Source organism: Rana temporaria, chromosome 12 (assembly GCF_905171775.1).
Source record: "Rana temporaria chromosome 12, aRanTem1.1, whole genome shotgun sequence".
Lineage (NCBI taxonomy): Eukaryota > Metazoa > Chordata > Amphibia > Anura > Ranidae > Rana > Rana temporaria.
In genome coordinates this window covers 33,867,329-33,892,861 of record NC_053500.1, presented here as the reverse complement: position 1 = coordinate 33,892,861, position 25,533 = coordinate 33,867,329, and the positions used below count along the sequence as shown (strand labels likewise).

Sequence of the window (25,533 nt, the reverse complement as noted above, 5' to 3'; positions counted from 1 at the left end):
AAGAATTGGTGTGTGTGGTGAAGAGATGACCTCAGGCATGTTATTTGGATATATATATATATACATACATATCTTTTGTGGCCCCAATGAATGACCTCAGGCATGTTATTTGGATATATATATATATATATATATATATATATATCTTTTGTGGCCCCAATGAATGAGCTCAGGCGCGTTATTTGGATATTTAATCGGCGTATAATATGCACAGATGTATAACATGCACCTTCACTTTAATGCCTCGTACACACGGGCAAACATGTCCGATGAAAACGGTCCGCCGGACAGTTTTCAGCGGACATGCCCGCCCGTAGATTTCTGTATGTTGGCTGTACACACCATCATACAGAAATCCGCGCGTACACGATACGCGGTGACGAGGCGGCGACGATGACGCGGCGACGTGCGCAGCCCTGGAAGTTCAATGCTTCCACGCATGCGTCGAAGTCATTCGACGCATGCGAGGGATGGCGGCCGCTCGGACATGTACGGTAAGTCTGTACAGACGACCGAACATGTCCGACGGACAGGATTCCAGCGGGCATGTTTCTAAACATGTTTAGAAACATTTGTCCGCTCGAAAACGGTCTGGCGGGCAAATGTACGCTGGAATCCTGTCCCCTCGGCTGTACAGACGACCGAACATGTCTGCTGAAACTGGTCCGTGGTTCGGTCGTGTGTACGGGGCCTAAGAGGGAAGTTTCAGAAAAAAACTAGAATTTTAAATAAAGAACTGTCAAGCCAAATAAGGGCCAGTGCCCATCAATGCAGCCTAATCATTGCCCATCTGCAGCCCCACCATTGCCATGAATGCAGCCTCACCATTGCCATGAATGCAGCCTCACCATTGCCATGAATGCAGCCTCACTATTGCCATGAATGTAGCCTCACAATTGCCATGAATGCAGCCTTACCATTGCAATCAATGCAGCCTTACCGTTGTCATGAATGCAGCCTCACATGTGCCATGAATGTAGCCTCACCATTGCCATCAGTGCAGCCTGATTGATGCCCATCTGCAGCCTCAGAGGGGACAGGAAGGGGGGCGGGACGAGTGCCAACAGATTACATACAGGAGAATCTCCTGTTTACACTGCGGCCTCTTTAATACAAAGTCCTGCCCCCTATGATAGACAAAACAGTTGTCCAATGGCAGCCCAGGAGACGGGACTTCCTATTACAGACGCTCCCGAGTAAACATGAGATTCTCCTGTATGTAACCTGATGGCGCTGGTCCCGCCCCCTCCCTGTTTCCTCCAAGGCAGAACTGATAAATACAGTATATATTTTTTGTGGCCACAAAAGATATATATATATCCAAATTACCAGGGGGGGCACATTAAACTGGAACGTGGGCCACAATTGGCCCACGGGCCAGACTTTGGACATGCCTGCTCTAAAGACATCTATTATATTATACAATTCCATTTCCAAAGAAGGTGTTACAACCCAGCACCTAGGCAGCAGGACAACTACAGTGCCATATAGTGCCAGGACAAGGTCACCCAGTGCCCAGGGCGATGATGAGAAACTGTGTTGCCTCCCTCTTGGCACCCTACTACTCCACAACCCCTCCATCACCCCCTACCACCACCACCTACCCCCTGTTAGGTGGAGAAGGGAGCAGGTCAATATCGGTGTGTCCTAAAATGCCAACTGAAAAGTTTAAAATGGGTGCACAAATATGGGTGGTAAAGAAAAAAATTCCCTGTGTTAGTGCTCTCGCTGAAAGGAAAAATGTGGGTGGTGTCACTGAAAGGAAAAAAACGTCCCTGAGTTATTGGAAGGAAAAGTCCCTGAGTCAGTGGTGTCACTAAAAGGTAAAACGTCCCTAAGTTGGTGGTGTCACTCAAAAGAAAAAAATGTCCCTGTGTTGGTGTTGTTATTGGTGTCAGTGAGAAGAGGAAAGCGGAACCGCTCAGCTCCCAATGCACCCCTGGCCTGACTGCCATGCTAGTTCTCCAGCCCCCAAAGCTTTCTTAGTATATAAACACAGCTTTTGGGATTACTTACCAGTTTTGCGAAGAGGAAAGTCATCTCGCCCATCGCAGGTTCCCAGTAGAGACATCTTGTAAGAAGGAGGAGTAGCTGGAGATCCCGCCTGAGGAGGGGAGCCGTGGTCTAGTGAGGTATGGTGAGTTCCCCTAATGGATGGACACAAGATCAGCAAAGCGTGAAATCAAAGCAGTAGGATATCAGCAGGAGAAAGGTCAGAGAGAACCCAAAGTGCATACCAAAGTGGAAAAATAGATACAAATAGAAGGCACTAAAGTAGTTCATATGCAGCCATTTTAGCCCTTTATAGGTAGCTACATTTGCTAAAAGTACAATATGTAACCGGGGTAACTATATATGTATTCTTGTCATATATGTAAATGTGTTTCTCTTTTTTTTTACATTTCTGCATAAAAATAAAAATGCAATAAAAAGTATCAGATGGGGGAGCTGCGGTGGCTCAACGCGATTGGCACTGCGCTGACAAGCCATTCACCTCTGCAGCTAGGGGTTCGCTACATGTGAATTGAGTTTGGTGGTCTCAGCCCGGCTCCCGCTGGGTGTGCTATGCGAGGTAAGCCTGCGCTTAGTACGCCTACCCCCCTCCCACAAAAACCACCACACTTACACGCACTCGAAATTGGCTTAACATGCACGCACTTTGACCACGCGGTCTCTAAAAAGAGAGGCGAAGGACTAACGGGGCTGGTTGAGCGGGCTAGATCCTCTCACTCCCCTATAGGGAGTCCCTCTGCCCCGTTGGGCTTCAAAGCGGAGCAGGTAGGGCGGGCTGTGTGGGAGGACCCCCTCACGCACCCGCCATTGCCACCCGGGGCATGGAGAAAGGTGGCAGATTGCCTCTGGGGGAGGCCTGCCTACTCCCAACTCCTGCAGTCCGGCTCCTCTCTCGAGTACACGCACAAAATACACTTATAAAAAAAAAATAAAAAAAAGTATCAGATGAACCAGTAGGCATCACAAGTTGTTAGTAGGTACTGGAGCCTTCCCAAAGGAGAAGTATGGCCAAAGCTATTTTTACCCTACTTCTCCTGTGGGCCACAGGAGTGCACTTAGTTCCGCACTCCTGTAACCCAGATTCAGGTGACAGTGGTCTGAAGCCTGTCACACAGCTGGTCCAGGCACTGTAGGGATCCTGCCAATAATGTCAGGATCCACCCTGATGCTGGAGCCAGCAGATCCCAGCACAGTCCTGCTCTCCATTGACTGCTGGAGGGGCAGAGTACTGAGTGGTGACTGTGGTCAAAATGGACCTGAGAACTGAGCGATTAGTGGTCTTTTATCACTCAGTGCTCGGTGTAGAACTGGCGGGGGACCGATGCAGCATCGAAATGATATTGCAGCAATCTCGGTATGTATGTTTGTTTTTCTTTTAATTCCCACACTTCTCTCTTACAGTGTGGACCAGAGAAGGATGTGTTATGCCAATTTTGCCTTTCTTGCAGATTGGAGCTAGGGCACATCACCACTGAATCACCTGCCATCTATTCCATGGGTCCCCAAACTACGACATACGGACCTGCTACATTACTTTATTTGGGCCGCAGCTAGGGTCAGTGATGTATACTCAATGTGCAGCAGAGACTTTCTATGGTCTCTGCTTCTACTCCCCCCCCCCCCCCCGCAGATCCTTCTTCTTCAATTCAGGTTCATCCTCCCCACCCCCCCCCACCTTGACATGCTTGCCCCAGCAATGACAGTAGGACAGAACCTTCTCCATCTCTAGGCTCTCAGCCAGACTGTAAGCCTTAGGCCTCATACAGACGAGAGGATATCCGTTGGAAACGGCCCGCCGGACCGTTTCCAGCGGACATTTCTGCTCCCGATTTTTATCTGATGGGCTGTAGACACCATCAGATCAAAATCCCCGCGGAAAACATACGCGGTGACGTGCCGCGCCATCGCCGCGACGATGACGCGGCGACGTGCGCGACCCTGGAAGGTAAATACTTCCACGCATGCGTCGAATCACTTCGACGCATGCGAGGGATGGGGATCGGGCGGACTTATCCGGTGAGTCTGTACAGACGACCGGATAAGTCCGAGGGACTGGATTCCAGCGGATAGATTTCTTAGCATGCTAAGAAATTTTTATCCGCTGGAAATCCGTCGGCTGGATTTTTATCTGCTGGGAAATGTCCGCTCGGGCCTACACACGACCGGATCTGTCCGCTGGAACTGATCTGCGGATAAATCCCAGCGGACAGATCCGGTCGTGTGTACGGGGCCCAACAGTGCTAAGGGGACCTTTGATGGGGACTTTGGTGTAAGGGGGGGGGGGACACTGATGGAATGGGGGCCCTGATGCAAGATGGACTAGATGTCTGCCCATCAATACTTGTAAAATATGTTGTGGCCCTTTGTGCTGAAAAGTTTGGAGACCCTGATTCATGCTACGTATAGCACTGTGATATGTGGTGAGGAGTGTCTCTGCTCTGACATTTGGGAAAGTCTGTATTTGCATAATGCCCATGCCCTGTGTTCAGGTGTTACCAGGGCACAGTGCATTTTAGGGAATGGTACCTATCAGCACCAGACGGTTCTTGCTGTAACGGGGGCAGTTTAAATTATTAGGAAAACAGGTTTGCTTTAAAGAGAGAACAGACAAACGATAGATAGTGCTGAAATGAGAGCGGTGAACTCACCAACATTTGGGGTGCTGTAGGATGGAATGGTTTGCAATTCCTGGCACCTCTTTAGACTTGCTGAGCAGGAATTCCTGAAGCTTTAGCTTCACCTCTGTGCTGGCTATGGCACCTTGGTGGGACACAAAATGACAGACGGGGACAAAAGGTAAAACTACCAATGGACAGATAACCTAATGACTGCCCTTTGAACCAAACCACCCCCCATTTCAGCTGTCTCTGTGCTCTCCCTGGCTTACTCTCTTTACTTTTCTCTTTGTTCCTGAGTATCAGGAGTTGTTGCTCCAGTCTCTGTTTCTCGGCCTCCTCTTGTCTCTGCCTCTCTCGTTTCCTTTGCTGTTCCAATTCCTGCTGCCTCTTGGCTGCCAAAATCTCTTGCTGCTGCTGGGTACAAGGAGGACAGTCAAGTAAGTGGAATGAAAAGCCACCGAGCGATATGAAAACAGTAGGGAGTAAATTCAGTCATTAAAGCACATTTGGATTAAGTAGGGGATGATTAAATCACAATTACGTTTTTAATTTACATTCATTTAAAACTAAAAGAGTGCAAAGTCTTACAGTTCATTTTCTTGCGAAAGCAGCCACAGCCACAGTAGAAAAAAGCACGTCCCCTGCCAGCATGCCGCAGAAAAGCGAAAAGCAGAGGTCGGTCTCACCCCCTGCTAGAGCTCTCCAATCAGCACAGAGCATGAGATTTGCTGATTGTAGAGCTATTGGTCTGACTCAGCAGGAGGTGTGGTGTCAGACCTCTGCATAGAGACCCCTGCTTCCACCCAGAGGGCAAGGGTGCTTCTCTACAGCATGCTGGCAAGAGACAAGCTTTTCTACTTTTTGCTTTGATACACCTGAAGCGCATTTAGCTGATATAACCTAAAAATTCAAGTGTGCGTAAAAACCCTTGTCAAGTTTTTTGTCCCATGTGTCCCATTTGGGAGATTCACCTTCATTTCCTGTGACATCGAAAAAGGGAAAATGTACCAATGAAGCATATCTGGCCACTTACAGGTCCTGAAGCTAGTAGAAAAGTGTCATTGGATTAGGTGAATCTTTTCTACATGCACCTAGGCTTTTTACAAGCGTGCAGGTACCAACCACCAATATACACTGTATGTATATACTGTAAATGCTCAGCCCCGCACAAACTTTTTCACTGGCTGATTGACAGCAGCAGGGACCAATGGCTCTCGCTGCTCTGTCTTAACCAAAAAGGAGGCAGAGACCCGAGAGAGCAGTTGCTCTTGTGCACATCGCTGGATCTCTATCACAGGGTTAGACGAAATCCGGTCGCCAGGTCGCAATTGCGACTAGAATTAGCGACCTGGCGCCTGGGGAAGGAAGCAAAGGCCTGCAGAAGGCCGCAGAAGTGCCGGCCGGTAATTGAGGCCGCGGCTTTGCGGCCTTCTGCAGGCCTATGCTTCCTTCTGTGATCTGGCGCCATCTTGTGGTGGCCGTTGGTATGACATACAAGACAACCAGCAATGCTAATGGAGCTTCCCCTGTGTTTTCACTGCCATCTCCTTTCCTCTAATTAGAACCCCCAAACATTATAATATATTTTTTATTCTAACACCCTAAAGAATAAAATAGCGGTCGTTACAATACTTTCTGTCACAACGTATTTGCGCAGCGGTCTTACAATCGCACTTTTTTGGTTAAAAATACACTTTTTTTAATAAAAAAATAAGACAACAGTAAAGCTAGCCCAATTTTTATAGTATCTTATATTGTGAAAGATAATGTTACGCCAAGTAAATTGATACCCAACATGTCACGCTTCAAAGTTGCGTCCGCTCTTGGAATGGCGACAAACTTTTACCCTTTAAAATCTTCATAGGCGACGTTTAAAAATGTCTACAGGTTGCATGTTTTGAGTTACAGAGGAGGTCTAGGGCTAGAATTATTTCTCTCGCTCTACTAATCGCGGCGATAACTCACATGTGTGGTTTGAACACCGCTTTCATATGCGGGCGCTACTCACGTATGCGTTCGCTTCTGCGTGCGAGCTCGGCGGGATGGGGCGCGTTTCAGGCTCCTAACTTTTTTAGCTGGCTCCTAGATTAAAAGCAAATTTGTGAAACCCTGCTTTATCGGGTATTAGGGAGGCTTCAGGGGGAGCTGCATACTGAAGGTTTTTCACCTTAATGCATAGATTACATGAAGGTAAAAAAAAAAGTCAGCATTTATAACCACTTTAAATGTAGGTCATTGAGAAGAATGCTCCTTACATTGGTCGTCAGTGAGAAGAATGCTCCTTACATTGGTCGTCAGTGGGAAGAATGCTCCTTACATTGGTGGTCAGTGGGAAGAATGCTCCTTACATTGGTGGTCAGTGGGAAGAATGCTCCTTACATTGGTGATCAGTGAGAAGAATGCTCCTTACATTGGTGGTCAGTGGGAAGAATGCTCCTTACATTGGTGATCAGTGAGAAGAATGCTCCTTACATTGGTGGTCAGTGAGAAGAATGCTCCTTACATTGGTCGTCAGTGGGAAGAATGCTCCTTACATTGGTGGTCAGTGGGAAGAATGCTCCTTACATTGGTGGTCAGTGAGAAGGATGTCCCTTAGATTGGTGATCAGTGGGAAGAATGCCCCTTACATTGGAAACCTTAGAGAAGAATGCTCTTTACAGTGGTGTGCAAAGGGAAAAATGCTCCTTATATTGCTGGTCCGAGGGAAGAATTAAGCCCTTACATTGGGGGTTAGTATGAAGAATGGCCCCTTACATTGGCGGCCATTGGAAACAATGCCCTCCTTAGAGATAGCTAAAGGGATTACTGGTGACATTGGTAACTTACCTGAGAGGCAGAAATTGCTCATTGCTCAAGGTACCCTAGCAACTTCTGGAAGAACCCGTCCCTTGAAGTTTTAGTCCTGTGCTTTGTCCTGATATCTCAATGTGAGGTGCTGCTACTAATGCTGCCCATTAGAACTGTCTGCATCAATTAAAACCATAGTTTTTTTTATTTATACTGTACACTAACAGATAACCACAAAACACCCTTCTAGCTTCACGACTGTACCAGTAGTTTGTCAAGGAACAATCTTGGGGTCCCTGGTTCCAACACAAGCAGAAAATGAAACAATGACATCATGTTGTAAAGAATCCTAGGGTAAGTATATGAAAATTCCAAGCTTGGCCCGTATGGGTGTAACTAACATACATTAAAAAAAAGGGACAAGGTGGCTACTGTCATCCATTGAACCGGGAAGGCATTTTAGATAGTACTGCTCATTTATGTCCAAAGAAAAACAAAACATATGATATATAATGCTGGTTTTAAGATAAAGCACTGTGCCTGTTTCCTCTACCATGCACATTCCCAGCATGGCCTCTCCTCAGATCTTAGATTAGCCAAGAGCAGAGAAGGTTAAGAAGATTAAAGCAAGACTCTTTCAATGGAGCTGACTGTTGCAGGAAATGGAATATGTAATGATGGTAAGAAAAAGGGTGCAGTTCTTGAAGGGGAAGGCAGAGGGTGCCAAAGGGATGTGCCAAGCAAATTTGTAGAGAGAGTGAACTACATTGCACCCAGAGAGTCGAGTGGGCACAGTGCCCAGAAGGAAGCTCTGAAAAGCTTTGGTAAGACATGTGAAGACAGCAAGTCGGCACCTTCTAGGCAGCCAAGTAAAAGGGGGAAGGATCAGATCCTTAAAGGGAATCGATCACTAAGCAATTGACCTGGGTGAAAAACCTCAGCTAGACTCCACAATTATCTGAGTCCTGGGCTACATATGTATATTATGCCCCTCTGCAGTGAAGAAATTATGTGCTGTAACCTCTAGTAACCAATCAGTGAGCAGTATTACTGTACAGTAATCTCTAGCAACCAATCAACAAGAAGAAATCATGTGCTGTAACCTCTGGCAACCAATCGCAATCACTGCCTGATCTGATACAGTAAACTGATTTTAAGTCTAGATGATATTTATTGTATGTATCAGAGCATGTGGAGAGCAAAATTGCATGGGGGGGGCCCCCAAGAAATGTTTTTCTCAGGGTCCAATCAATATTAAAGATGGCCCTGCATGAGAGTGCCCAGCAGCGCTGTAAATTAGGTATTTTCACAATAAAGTTACAAAAGGGGACACACTGGACATTATTTAATCTTTTTACAGGGAAGGAGAATGAGAAGAAGGAAGGGAAGGAGATGGAGAAGAAGGAAGGGAAGGAGAACGAGAACGAGAAGAAGGAAGGGTGGAGAATATGAAGAAGGAAGGGATAGAGAATATGAAGAAGGAAGGGAAGAAGAATATGAAGAAGGAAGGGAAGAAGAATGAGAAGAAGGAAGGGTTGGAGAATATGAAGAAGGAAGTGTAGGAGAGTGAGAAGGAAGGTAAGAAGAATATGAAGAAGGAAGGGATGGTGAATGAGACGAAGGCAGGGAAGGGGAATGAAAAGAATGAAGGGTAGGAGAATGAGAAGAAGTAAGGGATGGAGAATTTAAAGAAGGAAGGGATGGAGAATGAGAAAGAAGGGAAGGAGAATGATAAGGAAGGGATGGAGAATTTGAAGAAGGAAGGAGTGGAGAATATGAAGAAGGACGGAAGGAGAATGAAAATGAGAAGAAGAAATGGTTGAAGAATATGAAGGAAGGGAAGGAGAATATGAAGGAAGGGATGGTAAATGAGAGGAAGGAAGGGAAGGAGAATGAGAAGTAGGAAGGGAAGGAGAATGAGAAGAAAGATATGAAGGACAATATGAACAAGGAAGGGGAGGAGAATGAGAAGAAAAAAGAGAAGGAGAATGAGGAGAAAGAAGGAAAGAAGGATAAGAAGAAAAAAGCAAATGATATTAAGAAGGACGGTAAGGAGAATAAAAAGAAAGGAAGGTTGGAGAATATAAAGAAGGAAGGGGAAGTAAAATGAGAAGAAGGAAGGGAAGGAAAATGAGAAGAAGTAAGGGAAGGAGAATGAGAAGAAGGAAGGGTTGAAGAATATGTAGAATGGAGGGAAGCAAAATGAGAAGAAAGAAGTGAATGACAATATTAAGAAGGAAGGGATGGGTAATGAGAAAAGAAGAAAGGGATGAAAAATGAGAAGGAAGGAAGGAATGGAGAATGAGACAAAGGAAGGGATGGAGAGTAAGAAGGAAGGGATGGTGAATGAGAAGAAGGAAGGGAAGGAGAATGAGAAGAAGGAAGGAAAGGGGATGGAGAAGAAGAAAGGGAAGGAGAACGAGAAGAAGGAAGGGGTGGAGAATATGAAGAAGGAAGGGATGGAGAATATGAAGAAGGAAGGGAAGAAGAATGAGAAGAAGGAAGGGTTGGATGATATGAAGAAGGGAGGGAAGGAGAGTGAGAAGGAAGGTAAGAAGAATATGAAGATGGAAGGGATGGTGAATGAGACAAAGGCAGGGAAGGGGAAATACAAGAATGAAGGGTAGGAGAATGAGAAGAAGGAAGGGATGGAGAATTTAAAGAAGGAAGGAATGGAGAATGAGAAGGAATGGATGGAGAATGAGAAGGAAGGGAAGAATAATATGAAGATGGAAGGGATGGAGAATATACAGAAGGAAGGGTTGGAGAATATGAAGAAGTAAAGGGAGGAGAATGAGAAGAAGGAAGGGTTGAAGAATATGTAGAATGGAGGGAAGCAAAATGAGAAGAAAGAAGTGAATGACAATATTAAGAAGGAAGGGATGGGTAATGAGAAAAGAAGAAAGGGATGAAAAATGAGAAGGAAGGAAGGAATGGAGAATGAGACAAAGGAAGGGATGGAGAGTAAGAAGGAAGGGATGGTGAATGAGAAGAAGGAAGGAAAGGAGAATGAGAAGAAGGAAGGAAAGGGGATGGAGAAGAAGAAAGGGAAGGAGAACGAGAACGAGAAGAAGGAAGGGGTGGAGAATATGAAGAAGGAAGGGATGTAGAATATGAAGAAGGAAGGGAAGAAGAATGAGAAGAAGGAAGGGTTGGATGATATTAAGAAGGGAGGGAAGGAGAGTGAGAAGGAAGGTAAGAAGAATATGAAGATGGAAGGGATGGTGAATGAGACAAAGGCAGGGAAGGGGAAATACAAGAATGAAGGGTAGGAGAATGAGAAGAAGGAAGGGATGGAGAATTTAAAGAAGGAAGGGATGGAGAATGAGAAGGAATGGATGGAGAATGAGAAGGAAGGGATGGAGAATATGAAGAAGGAAGGAGTGGAGAATATGCAGAAGGAAGGGAAGGAGAATGAAAAGAAGAAATGGTTGAAGAATATGAAGGAAATTGAAGGAGAATGAGAAGAAGAAAGGGAAGGAGAATATGAAGGAAGGGATGGTAAATGAGAAGAAGGAAGGGAAGGAGAATGAGAAGTAGGAAGGGAAGGAGAATGAGAAAAGGAAGGGAGGGAGAAATAGAAGAAGGAAGGGAAGGAGGATGAGAAAGAAGGGAAGGAGAATGAGAAGGAAGGGATGGAGAATATGAAGAAGGAAGGAGTGGAGAATATGAAGAAGGACGGGAAGGAGAATGAAAATGAGAAGAAGAAATGGTTGAAGAATATGAAGGAAGGGAAGCAGAATATGAAGGATGGGATGGTAAATGAGAAGAAGGAAGGGAAGTAGAATGAGAAGTAGGAAGGAAAGGAGAATGAGAAAGAAGGGAATGAGAATGAGAAGAAATATATGAAGGACAATATGAACAAGGAAGGGAAGGAGAATGAGAAGAAAGATATGAAGGACAATATGAACAAGGAAGGGAAGGAGAATGAGAAGAAAAAATAGAAGGAGAATGAGGAGAAAGAAGGATAAGAAGAAAAAAGCAAATGATATTAAGAAGGACGGTAAGGAGAATAAAAAGAAAGGAAGGTTGGAGAATATAAAGAAGGAAGGGGAAGTAAAATGAGAAGAAGGAAAATGAGAAGAAGGAAGGGAAGGAGAATGAGAAAAAGGAAGGGTTGAAGCATATGTAGAATGGAGGGAAGCAAAATGAGAAGAAAGAAGTGAATGGCAATATTAAGAAGGGATGGGGAATGAGAAAAGAAGAAAGGGATGAAAAATGAGAAGGAAGGAATGGAGAATTAGACAAAGGAAGGGATGGAGAGTAAGAAGGAAGGGATGGAGAATGAGAAGAAGGAAGGAAAGGAGGACAAGAAGAAAGCAGGGTTGGAGAATATGAAGAAGTAAAGGGAGGAGAATGAGAAGAAGAAAGGGTTGAAGAATATGTAGAATGTTGGGAAGCAGAATGAGAAGAAAGAAGTGAATGAGAAAATTTTAAGAAGGAAGGGATGGGGAATGAGAAAAGAAGAAAGGGGTGGAGAATGAGAAGAAAGAAGGGATGGATAATGAGACAAAGAAAGGGATGGAGAATAAGAAGGAAGGGATGGAGAATAAGAAGGAAGGGATGGAGAATGAGAATAAGAAAGGAAAGGAGGACAAGAAGAAAGAAGCTAAGGAGAATAAGAAGGAAAGAAAGGAGAATAATAAGGCAGGGTTAGAGAATAAGAAGAAGGAAGGGAAGGGGAATGAGAAGAAGGAAGGGTTGGAGAATGAGAATAAGAAAGGAAAGGAGGACAAGAAGAAAGAAGCTAAGGAGAATAAGAAGAAGGAAAGAAAGGAGAATAATAAGAAGGCAGGATTGGAGAATATGAAGAAGGAAGGGAAGGGGAATGAGACAAAGGAAGGGATGGAGAATTAAGAAGGAAGGGATGGAGAATAAGAAGGAAGGGAAGAGGAATGAAAAGAAGGAAGTGAGGGAGAGAAAAAGAATTGAAGGTTAACAAACACCTGTTACAGATGAATCATATTATGAAAATGCTCCAGCCGAGGTTACCATCAGGGAAAAGTACCTGTCACAATAACCATTATCTCCAGAGATATAGGCAGCTGAGATTGTATGCAAAGAGTTACGAAAATGTTAGCACCTACATCCGATTTTTTTTTTTTTGCTGTTCACATCCCCTTTTTCTGTCCTTGTGACTTGGACTGAAGATGATGGGAAATCCAAACATTTTTGAAAGACACCTGTTTCTGAGCAAAACTGTCTAAACCCACTGATGCGGGTTAGAAATCGTGCGAGTTCAGCTGAACTCGCAGAATTTCAAACCGGCAATGCAGTCCGGCTTCGGGGGTGATTTGACAGACATCTGTGCGGGTTCATGCAAAGATGTCTATTCAAATCTCCCCCAAAGTCGCCAAAAGTAGTAGAGGAACTACTTTTGGGAATTAATGCAGCACCGCAAAGTTGGACGGTGCTATTGCGGGCAAATCACATGCCAAATCGGTCCAATATGAATGTGGAGTAAGTGGATATTTACACTTACTTCCTGATGTGTCTTCCATTAAGTAAGTAATTAGGATTAGCTGTGATTACTGCATATTATAGAAAAAATGAAAAGCAGGAATGTTTACACTGCCCAAGTTGGGAGGTAATCTATGCGTGGAAGGGCAAAACTAAACTAAAAAGGTAAAACTATCAATATGTTTAAAATGTATGTGAGCTTAAAAAGTTATTTGGTATGTTGCGAAAAACAATCAATCAGATTACAAATATTTTACCAATCCAAGTTGGTGTAAATAGAAATAATTGTCATTGGCTGCTACAGATAATTGAATTTAGATGATTTCATTCATGATATCCAAAGATGTTCTTGATACACAGATACTGCATTTCCTACCTTGAGGTGCTTCTGGAGCTGGACCTCGTGTTGCCTTGTCAGGTTCTCATGTTGCTTCTGGAACTCGGCAAAAAGTAGCTGTTTCTGAAGTTGTTGCTGCTGTTTCAGGAGGATGAGTTGCTGCTGGAGCTGCTGCTCCCGGTTCACCGGGTCCATAACCGCTCCGGGACCACTAGCTGCCCGTGGCTCTTGCCTCAACTCCCCGGGACTTGGGGGGAGGCTGCTTGAAGAGGGCACTGCTGCAGAAAGGAGAGGGGTGACCTCCACTGTTTGGAAGAGACAAAAAGAAGATGGTTAGAGACTAGGGTGACTTAAACACGGTGAAGATTTGCAACAAAATGCTGACCAGAGGAATGGAAATCCAATTAGATATCCACCGATAGATGTGAAATTAAATGCACACAACTTACAATGTCAGCATGTTAGAAAGCACACACTAACATGCAGAGCCATAACTTTGTGTGATGGGGTCCCATAACAAAACCAATAAAGGGCCCCTGCCTCTCTAATCGCCATCTAAAATCCTATATACATCTAATTTATGTCTATTTTTCCAAATGCTATCATCACCTGCATAAATTAATTTGTAGACAGCGCTGGCCTCTCTGTGCTCCTGGACCCCATAGTCGTTGCATGGTCTGCTGTGACTATATTCATTCCCCTAATATGTAATTTGCTTCCATACTCATAAAGAAGATAGAGGAGCAAGAAAGTTCCTAAAAATGGAACTTCCCCTTAACCCACTCCTCGCCCCCTTACATGCCACATTTGGCATGTAATTTTTTTGGGGGGGAGTGGGGGCTTCAGGAGAAGGGGACTTCCTGTCCTACTTCCTCCTTCCGCCGAGGGGCTGGAAAGGCGATTAGCTTAATCGCCTTTTCACAGCCCCTCCCTGTAGGCAAGCGCCTGTCCAATCGGACGGCGCCGTGCCGCTCGCGCATGCGCAGTGGGTGCCCGGCCGTGAAGCCGAAAGCTGTCAGTGCCGCGTGCCCACACTAAGAATGAAGACGCCGGCCGGCGAGGGGGGAGAGGAGCGGAGCCCCGGCCGGCGCGTCGCTGGAGCCGTGGAGCAAGTAAGTGTCTGTTTATTAAAAGCCAGCAGCTACACTTTTTGTAGCTGCTGACTTTTAATAAACTTTAAAAAAAGGTGGAAAACCCTTTTAAGTAAATTCATAATAGGCTGCTGGTCCTCACACTTGACATTAATTCCGATGTCAATTCTTAGGCCTCGTACACACGACCGAGTTTCTCGGCAAAAACCAGCAAGAAACTTGCTGGGAGATATTTTTTTGCCGAGGAAACCGGTCGTGTGTACATTTTCGTCGAGGAAACTGTCCAGAAACTCGACGAGCCAAAAAGAGAGCAAGTTCTCTATTTCCTCGATGGGAATTGAGAAACTTGCCTTGTCGAGTTTCTCGACAGCCTGACAAGGAACTCGACGAGGAAAACGATGTGTTTCGCCCGTCGAGTTCCTCGGTCGTGTGAACGAGGCTTAAGAGTTGTCATTGGAACAAGTGATCCTAATGGTAGGTTCCTCTCTATTCTTGCTCCAGTGCCAACTGTAAAACTTAGACCTTCCCCGGTGGAGACACAGACAGCAATAAAAACCAGACAGGGTTTGACCCTTACCAAATCTATTTAAAATATTATAAAAAAAAGTCTACATACCCCTATTAAAATGTCAGGTTTCTGTGATGTAAAAAAATGAGACAAAGATAAATAATTTCAGAACTTTTTCCATCTTGTTGTTCAACTCAGTTGAACAACAAACTGAAATCTTTTAGGTGAAGGGACGTAAAAAATAAAATAAAATAAAAAAAATAATAATATGGTTGCATAAGTGTGCACACCCTTAGACTAATACCTTGTTGAAGCACTTTTTGATTTTATTACAGCACTCAGTCTTTTTTGGTATGAGTCTATTAGCATGGCACATCTTGACTTGGCAATATTTGTCCACTTTTCTTTGCAAAAACGCTCCAAATCTGTCAGATTGCGAGGGCATCTCTTGTGCACAGCCCTCTTCAGATCACCCCACAGATTTTCAATGGGATTCAGGTCTGGGCTCTGGCTGGGCCATTCCAAAACTTTAATCTTCTGGTGAAGCCATTCCTTTGTTGATTTGGATGGATGCTGTGGGTCGTTGTCATGCTGAAAGATGAAGTTCCTCTTCATGTTCAGCTTTCTAGCTGAAGCCTGAAGGTTTTGTGTCAATATTGACTGGTATTTGGAACTCTTTATAATTCTCTCTACCTTGACTAAAGCCCCTGTTCCAGCAGAAAAAAATAGACCCAAAGCATGATGCTGCCACCACCATGCTTCACTGTGGGTACGGTGATCTTTTGGTGATGTGCAGTGTTTTTTTGCACCAGACATATCTTTTGGAATAATGGCCAAAAACTTCAACCTTGGTTTCATCAGACCATAACACATTTTCCCACATGCTTTTTGGAGACTTCAGATGTGTTTTTGCAAAATTAAGCCTGGCTTGGATGTTTTTCTTCGTAAGAAAAGGCTTCCATCTTGTCATTCTACCCCATAGCCCAGACATATGAGAAGAATACAGGAGATTGCTGACACATGTACCACACAGCCAGTACTTGCCAGATATTCCTGCAGCTCCTTTAAGGTTGCTGTAGGCCTCTTGGCAGCCTCCCTGACCAGTTTTCTCCTTGTCTTTTCATCAATTTTGGAGGGACGTCCAGTTCTTGGTAATGTCACTGTTGTGCCATATTTTTCCAATTGAAGATGACTATCTTCACTGTGTTCCATAGTGTATCTAATGCCTTGGAAATTCTTTTGTACCCTTCTCCTGACTGATACATTTTAACAATGAGATCCTTTTGATGCTTTGGAAGCTTGGACCATGGACCATAGAATTTTCTGTAGGATGCGACTAAGAAAATGTCAGGAAAGACCTACTAGAATAGCTGAACTTTATTTGGGGTTAATCATGGGCACTTTAAATGATGGCAGGGTGTACTAACTCCTATTTAACATGAGTTTGAATGTGATTGCTTAATTCTGAACACATCTGAGCTACATCACCAGTTATCAGAGGATGGGCACACTTATTCAACCACATTATTTTACTTTTTTATTTTTTTTACTTTTTTATTTTTACTATACCCCCCAAAAAAATTAAAGATTTCTTTTTTTTTTTCAATTGAGTTGTGCAGTTTATAGGTCACATTAAAGGTGAAAAAGGTTCTGAAATTAATTATCTTAGTCTTTTACATCACAGAAGCCTGGCATTTTTACTTTTTATTTCCATTAGAACTAAATTGATTAGAATGAAGAATTGATAAAGATATGAAACAAGGGAGGGCGACATTCAGCAGACATCAATGGGGCATCGTTCAGTAAAATATTAACCACTTGCCGACCGCGCACCGTCGTTATACGTCCACAAGGTGGCTCGGCTGGGCGAGAGCACGTAATATGACGTCCTCTCTCCCAGCCGCCACTAGAGGGCCCCCGACTCCGCTCGCCCCCGACTCCCGTGCGTGTGCCCGGCGGGCGCGATCACCGCCGGGCACACGCGATCGCTCGGTACAGAGCGGGGACCGGGAGCTGTGTGTGTAAACACACAGCTCCCGGTCCTGTCAGCGGGGGAAATGCTGATCTTCGGTTCATACAATGTATGAACCGAGGATCAGTGTTTCCCCTAGTGAGGCCCCCCCCACAGTAAGAACACACCCAGGCATACTTAACCCCTTCCCCGCCCCCTAGTGTTAACCCCTTCACTGCCAGTGGCATTTTTATAGTAATCCAATGCATTTTTATAGCACTGATCGCTATAAAAATGCCAATGGTCCCAAAAATGTGTCAAAAGTGTCCGAAGTGTCCGCCATAATGTCGCAGTACCGAAAAAAAAATCGCTGATCGCCGCCATTACTAGTAAAAAAAATATAATAAAAATGACATAAAAATACCCCCTATTTTGTAAACGCTATAACTTTTGCGCAAACCAATCAATAAACGCTTATTGCGATTTTTTTTACGAAAAATATGTAGAAGAAAACGTATCGGCCTAAACTGAGGAAAAAAAATGTTTTTTTATATATTTTTGGGGGATATTTATTATAGCAAAATGTAAAAAATATTAATTTTTTTCAAAATTGTCGCTCTATTTTTGTTTATAGCGCAAAAACTAAAAACCGCAGAGGTGATCAAATACCACCAAAAGAAAGCTCTATTTGTGGGAAAAAAAGGACGCCAATTTTGTTTGGGAGCCACGTCGCACGACCGCGCAATTGTCTGTTAAAGCGACGCAGTCCCGAATCGCAAAAAGTACTCTGGTCTTTGGGCAGCAATATGGTCCAGGGGGTAAGTGGTTAAAGCTGCACTCAAGGAAACCTAAAAACCCTCCCTTACCCCTGCTCCTGCAGGCTCCTCCATGCTGAGGTTCCCCATGCTTTGGTGGTTGGATGCCTCTAACGTCATCAAGAGCAATGCAGTGACCATAGTTCTGCATTGGACATGATGATGGGGAACTATTCACTGCTAAAGAGCCATCTGCTGGGAGAAGCAGACGATCAGCTGTGAAAGAGCAGCACCATGGCAACTGCAAATCAAACAGAGTCCAAGATGGCAGCCTCCTTGGCTGTAAAGGATAGGAGGGTTTAGTTCCACCTTAATAAAACCCAGTATTGGTAATCTGACAAAAAAGATCTGCACTCCTAAATATCATTCTGGGAATCTTTATGAGCGCTCTGCTTACATCTATGATTGCCCTGTAGAAAAATGCATGACACACAAAAAAAGCCATTCATTCCTATAGAGATATGTACTGTTCTCTTTCAGTGCAAGTCTATGAGTCAGCTCTGACTGAATAAGAACAATACAGTGTCAAGGCAGCTATAAATGTAATGTCGGTATTCATAACTGCAACATAGGACACACCAATGGCCAGTTGGCCACTGTAGAAAGAATCGTCATATACAGATATGAAGTGGCCTTATACAAGTATGGCACAGAAAGCTAATAAATATACAAAAGCTGCATCAAAATTTACTGCCAGATAACTCTATGACAACTCAGAATGTGTTCTTACAGAAAATACTCTAGAGGAGCCTCTCTGAAACTTTTTACCCCAGAGGTCTCAAGGGAACCCTTACTAAGACCAATTCATTGGGAGTCAATAGGAAAATGTTCCTTACATTGGTGGTCAGTGTAAAGAATGTCCCTTACATTGGTGGTCAGTGGGAAGAATGTCCCTTACATTGGTGATCAGTGGGAAGAATGCTCCTTACATTGGTGATCAGTGGGCAGAATGTTCCTTACATTGGTGATCAGTGGGCAGAATGTTCCTAACAATGGTGATCAGTGGAAAGAATCCTCCTTACATTGGTGATCAGTGGGAAGAATCCTCCTTACATTGGTGATCAGTGGGAAGAATGTTCCTAACATTGGTGATCCGTGGGAAGAATGTTCCTAACATTGGTGATCCGTGGGAAGAATCCTCCTTACATTGGTGATCCGTGGGAAGAATGTTCCTAACATTGGTGATCCGTGGGAAGAATGTTCCTAACATTGGTGATCCGTGGGAAGAATGTTCCTAACATTGGTGATCAGTGGGAAAAATCCTCCTTACATTGGTGATCAGTGGGAAGAATGCCCCTTACATTGGTGATCAGTGGGAAGAATGTTCCTTACATTGGTGATCAGTGGGAAGAATGTTCCTTACATTGGTGATCAGTGGGAAGAATTTCCCTTACATTGGTGATCAGTGGGAAGAATGTTCCTTACATTGGTGATCAGTGGGAAGAATGTTCCTTACATTGGTGATCAGTGGGAAGAATGTTCCTTACATTGGTGATCAGTGGGAAGCATGCAACCCTTAGGCCCCTTTCACACGGGGCAGTGGAGGTGCGGTGACGGTATAGCGTCGCGATTTTTAGCGCTGCCATACCGTCGTATTTACCGTGGTATTCGGCCGCTAGCGGTGCGGTTTTAACCCCCGCTAATGGCCGAAAAGGGTTAATACCGCCCGCAATGCGCCTCTGTAAAGGCGCATTGCGGGCGGTATTACCGCGGTTTCCCATTGATTTCAATGGGAAGGAACGGTAAACACCCCGCTCCTATACCGCTCCAAAGATGCGGCTAGCAGGACTTTTGGAGCGGTCCTGCTAGCGCATCGCTTCAGTGTGAAAGCCTGCAGGGCACGATTTTTTCAGGTGGTATAGCAGCGCTATTTTTAGCGTTGAACCGCCTGAAAAACGTGTCAGTGTGAAAGGGGTCTAACAGTGGTGGTCAGAATGCCACCCTTATAGACAGCTAAGAAGACCACTGGTGTCATGCTGCTGGTTGTGGTGTTGGTCAACCAGGCACAGCTCAAGGAACTCACAGAAACCTCTGGAGGAGAATGGCTTCCCTATAGTGTCCCTCTAAGAGCAAGCTGACCCTGCTTGGTTTGGTCAGTAAGGTATCATCAGCACAGGTGAGTACATCTTTGCTCTCAGCCTCCTCTGAATTCCCTAATTGCTTTTTTTTGGGCTGCTGTGATATCTTTTAGTGTCACCTCCCTAACACTTATGCAGCGTACACACGATCGACAGTTCCGACAACAAATTTTACACTGTTCTCAGTTATGTTATCTTCAATAAGTACAAAACCATCCCCCCTCCTCCATGTTATGAAGTAGAGGGGAGTGGGAAACTTTTCCTCTGTGCAGGAACTTCCTGTAATAAAGACCAGTCACTGCTGCTCTCTCTCCTGGTGCAGGGTGACTGGTCTTGTCTCCGCCCCCCCTGTAGTTTTCTACAGGCAGCCTTATAGTGGTTGGAGCCTTCTGGGCCCCTCCCACCACTCTGCTCTCTGTACAGTGCAGTAATGTTGTCACTACTACTTTATATCCTTTGTGACGATTAAAGTTTATTAGGTGGATTCAGAAAGACTTAGGCTGGCGTATCAGTAGATACGCCAGCCTAAGTCTGAATGGGCGCCGGCACTAATTTAAGCGTATTCTGGAAACCAGATACGCTTAAATTAGGCTCAGATACGAGCGGCGTAAGTGTCTTACACCGTCGTATCCTAAAGTGTAATTTTTAGGCTGACCGCTAGGTGGCGCTTCCATTGCGGTCGGCGTAGAATATGTAAATCACTAGATACGCCTATTCACCAACGTACGCCCGGCCGACGCAGTACAGATACGCCGTTTACGTAACGCATTATCAGGCCTAAAATTATTCCATCAAATAGCTGGAATAGTAATGTTAAGTATGGCCGCCGTTCCCGCGTCGAAATTCGAAAATTTTACGTTGTTTGCGGAAGTTGTCCGTGAATAGGGATTTACGTCATTTATGTCCACGTCAAAACCAATAGGACCGTGCGGCGTACTTTGCCGCAATGCACACTGGGATATGTAGGCGGACGGCGAATGCGCCATTCGTAAAATACGTCAATCACGTAAGGGCACCCCCCATTACCATAAAACACGCCCCCTCAGCTAAATTTGAATTAGGCGCCATTACGCCCGCCCGATTTACGCTACGCCGCTGTAACTTAGCAGGCAAGTACTTTGTGAATACAGTACTTGCCTTGCAAACTTACGGTGGCGTAGTGTAAATGCCATACGCCGCCGCAACTATGCGCGAATCCACCTATATATTTAAAAGTGATCTATGATGTTTGGGCCTTTTTTTTCTTTTTTTAAGAATCATACTTATCTAGGTGAATGCAGGATTGAACCCCAGGCGCCTCTACACTAAGAACCAAGCGATTGAACACCACCAATCGCTCGGTTCTCAGGACTCCCTGAGCAGAGAGCTGGTTACTGTCAGTCACTAGCTCTCTGCTCTGCCCCCCACCTGCGTTCACTGGAGGCTGTGTCTGTCCAGGCATGTGGGCAGATCCTGACTACATTGTCGCGATCTTGCCTGAGCCTGGACCGACTCTGCACCGTCAACCGACAACGGGCTTCAGCAGCCCGCTGTCTGCTGAAAACGGGTCACAGGAGTGCAGAATGAACTCCACCCTGGGGATCCACAGCCGAACAAGCTTTGGCTGTACTTCTACTTTAAATGAAAGTGTTTTTGTCTCGGAGTTCGGCTTTAAAGAGCAAACATAGGCTAAGACAATGAAAGAAGCATAAGAATGAAAAAGGAGGGATGAGAGATGGATGGGAGGAGGGCGGCAGAAATGGAGAAAGTGTAAGTGTGGTGAGAGAGGGAGGGGGAAATATAAGGAGGCTGTAGGATGCCAGCTAATCACCTTTTACCACTTTCATTGTGAGCACTCTGAAAAACACAGCTAAATATAGCGAGAACAAAACAGCTGCATACAGAGAGTGTGAGAATGGAGGATGCTGGGAGTGCATGGAATGAGGGTAAAGGCCTGGAACAAGTCAACGATGGAGAAATCATGGGTTTTACTGATATATATTCTTAAAGTAAAGCTGACCGGAGACCGGAATTTTGTCCGGTTACTGCAAGCACCATAACAGACCGAGCCGGGCCAATCAGATGCAGTCGCTGTTTGGCAATGCTACTGAATTCACGAGAGCCAGACTACAATAGGCAATATACACTCACTGGCCACTTTATTAGGTACACCTGTTCAATTGCTCGGTAACACAAATTGCTAATCAGCCAATCACATGGCAGCAACTCAATGCAAGAAGGCATCTAGATATGGTGAAGACGACTTGCTGAAGTTCAAACCGAGCATCAGAAAAGGGGAAGAAATGGAATTTAAGTGACTGAACGTGGCATGGTCGTTGGTGCCAGAAGGGCTGGTCTGTGTGTTTCTAAATCAGCTAATCTACTGGGATTTTCACGCGCAACCATCTCTAAGTTTTACAGAGAATGGTCCAAAAAGGTCCAAAAAGGAGAAAATATCCAGTGAGTGGCAGTTGTGTGGAGGAAGATGCCTTGTTGATATCAGAGGAGAATGGGCTGACTGGTTCGAGATTATAGAAAGGTAACAGTAAAGCCCCGTACACACGTTTTGTCCGACCAAAATCACATCGGAATTCCGTAAAAGAGTAAAAGAGAACATGTTCTCTATCTAAAATCTGACGGAATTCCTTGGAATTTCCGATGGAAATAATCCGATGGGGCATACACACAGTCGGAATTTCCAATGGAAAAAGTCCGTCTGATTTTTTTTTTGCGAAAAATATGTAGAAGAATACGTATCGGCCTAAACTGAGGAAAAAATGTTTTTTTTATAGATTTTTGGGGGATATTTATTATAGCAAAAGGTAATTTTTTAAAAAAAAAAATCAAAAGTGTCGCTCTATTTTTGTTTATAGCGCAAAAACTAAAAACCGCAGAGGTGATCAAATACCACCAAAAGAAAGCTCTATTTGTGGAAAAAAAAAAGGACGCCAATTTTGTTTGGGAGCCACGTCGCACGACCACGCAATTGTCAGTTAAAGCGATGCAGTGCCGAATCGCAAAAAGTGCTCTGGTCTTTGACCAGCAATATGGTCCGGGGGTTAAGTGGTTAAAAACCCAGATGAAGGGGAAGTGTGTTTGGTCCTGAAACACGTTGACTTTTTTATGCTATAAACCAATTGTATCCATAAAACCCTTTAATTCTTGTGCTGGTTGCCCTCATTGGACGGTATTTCCCTGTTCCTAAGCTGAGTCCTTGTTTTCTGGAGCCAGGGTGCCCAATGATGCTTAGAAAATTTCAATCCAGCTCACGTTTGTTCTTGTGTTTGAATACAAAAGCAGGCAGTGGAGAATCCTTCATCCATGTTCTGGAGGATCAAGGATCTGGTAAGTATAGCCTTTCTATGCTCTCCTAGACAAAACGAGCAGTTAACCCATGCGTCGCGGGCACAGCCCCACTGCACGGAAGAATTTTTGTTTTTTTTCATGGAGTTCTTCTTTAAGTATTAACCACTTCAGCCCCGGAGGATTTGGCTGCCAAATGACCAGAGCACTTTTTGCGATTCGGGACTGCGTCGCTTTAACTGACAATTGCGCGGTCGTGCAACGTGGCTCCCAAACAAAATTGGCGTCCTTTTTTTCCCACAAATAGAGCTTTCTTTTGGCGGTATTTGATCACCTCTGCGGTTTTTATTTTTTGCGCTATAAACAAAAATACAGCGACAATTTTGAAAACATTTTTTTTACTTTTTGCTATAATAAATATCCCCCAAAAATATATAAAAACTATTTTTTTTCCTCAGTTTAGGCCAATACGTATTCTTCTACATATTTTTCGTAAAAAAAATCGAAATAAGCGTTTATTGATTGGTTTGCGCAAAAGTTATAGCGTTTACAAAATAGGGGGTATTTTTATGGCATTTTTATTAATATATTTTTTTTACTAGTAATGGCGGCGATCAGCAATTTTTCTTTCGGTACTGCAACATTATGGCGGACACTTCGGATAGTTTTGACACATTTTTGGGACCATTGGCATTTTTATAGCGATTAGTGCTATAAAAATGCATTGGATTACTATAAAAATGCCACTGGCAGTGAAGGGGTTAACACTAGGGGGCGGGGAAGGGGTTAAGTATTACCCTGGGTGTGTTCTTACTGTAGGGGGGGGGGTGGCCTCACTAGGGGAAATCACTGATCCTCTGTTCATACGTTGTATGAACAGAAGATCAGCATTTCCCCCGGTGACAGGACAGGGAGCCGCCGCCGGGCACCCGCGATTGCTCGTTACAGACCGGGGACCGGGAGCTGTGTGTTTACATGCAAACACAAATGTATTAAATAAAATATGAATGCATACCAGTATGATTAGTGGAGCTATGGCCTTTCATGTGTTTTTAAATATTCCGCTTATTTTAAATAATATTAATATATATATTATTGTGTAATAGCCACAGTTCTATCCATAGTCTGTAATCACCATCTGTATTTAATAATAGTTGTATCTCCTTCTGGCATTTGCAGGCTGTGCATACTGCTTATTAGTGCTTCCTGGTTGTGCCTTGTTAACCTTATTAACCTATTGAAATGCTTGATTGAAAAACTAGACTCTCTGCATTCTCTAATGACATGAAACAATCACAATGTTTAATTAAGCATTGACAAAAAAAAATTGAAGCTGGTTTCTATGCAGAGCTGCACCAGATTTTGCTCTCTCCAGGTTTAGTAAATCAACCCCAATGTGATTTTTAACCACTTGCCGCCCGCCAATGACAGATTGACGTCGGCAAAGTGGTTTCAATATCCTGAGTGGACGTCATATGACGTCCTCAGGATATTGAGCCGCTGCGCGCCCCCGGGGGCGCTCATCGCGGCGATCGTTGTTGCAGGGTGTCAGTCTGACACCCCGCAACATCAATCTAGGTAAAGAGTCTCTCACGGAGACGCTTTACCACATGATCAGCCGTGTCCAATCACGGCTGATCACGATGTAAACAGGAAAAATCGGTAATCGGCTTTTCCTCACTCGCGTCTGTCAGACGCGAGTAGAGGAGAGCCGATCGGCTGCTACTCTGACAGGGGGGGTTTGTGCTGATGGATTATCAGCACAGCCCCCCCGAGGATGCCCACTGGACCACCAGGGATGCCCACTGGACCACCAGGGATGCCACTAGACCACCAGGGATGCAAAACCAAAACACAGGTATGCCACCCTAGACCACCAGGGATGACAATGACACAAATAATGGATGCCAATCAGTGCCCGCAATGGATGCCAATCAGTGCCCACAATGGGCATCACTGATTGGCAGGCATTGTTTGTCACTGATTGGCATCCATTAGTACAACACATACAATAGTGCCACATATCAGTGCCCATCTATGCCCATCCGTGCCACCTATCAGTGCCCATCCATGTCGCCTATCAGTGCCCATCCATGTCGCCTATCAGTGCCCATCCATGCCGCCTATCAGTGCCCATCCATGCCGCCTATCCGTGCCCATCCGTGTCGCCTATCCATGCCTGTCCGTGCTGCCTATCCTTGCCCATCTGTGCCGCCTATCTGTGCCCATCCGCGCCGCCTATCCATGCCCATCCATGCCGCCTATCCGTGCCGCCTATCAGTGCCCATCCGTGCCGCCCATCAGTGCCGCATATTAGTGCCCATCAATGCCACCACATCAGTGCCACCTCATCGGTGCCCATCAGTGCCACCTTATCAGTGCAGTACCATCAGTGCCCATCAGTGAAGGAGAAAACATACTTATTTACAATGTTTTATAACAGAAACAAAACAAAAACGTTTTTTTTTTTCAAAATGTTCGGATATTTTTTTATTTTTTTTTGCAGAAAATAAAAACCCCAGAGGTGATCAAATACCACCAAAAGAAATCTCTATTTGTGGGTACAAAATGATAAAAATCTAGTTTGGCTACA

At 44.7% G+C, this 25,533-nt stretch overlaps 1 protein-coding gene across 10 annotated transcripts in view; it reads right to left on the bottom strand.

The window, feature by feature from the left end:
* Window positions 1–25,533, bottom strand: part of HDAC5 (histone deacetylase 5) — a 159,565-nt gene that overhangs the window by 45,886 nt on the left and 88,146 nt on the right. For 4 of the 10 annotated variants that reach the window (XM_040331062.1, XM_040331068.1, XM_040331065.1 and 1 more), the window contains 4 exons: window positions 13,255–13,520; window positions 4,901–5,045; window positions 4,662–4,815; window positions 2,017–2,147 (listed from right to left, as the gene is read on the bottom strand). In XM_040331062.1, coding sequence (XP_040186996.1) covers window positions 2,017–2,147; window positions 4,662–4,815; window positions 4,901–5,045; window positions 13,255–13,520 — 696 coding nt within the window. The remainder of the gene's footprint in view (window positions 1–2,016; window positions 2,148–4,661; window positions 4,816–4,900; window positions 5,046–13,254; window positions 13,521–25,533) is intronic. The other 6 variants (XM_040331066.1, XM_040331069.1, XM_040331071.1 and 3 more) reach the window with 3 other exon arrangements.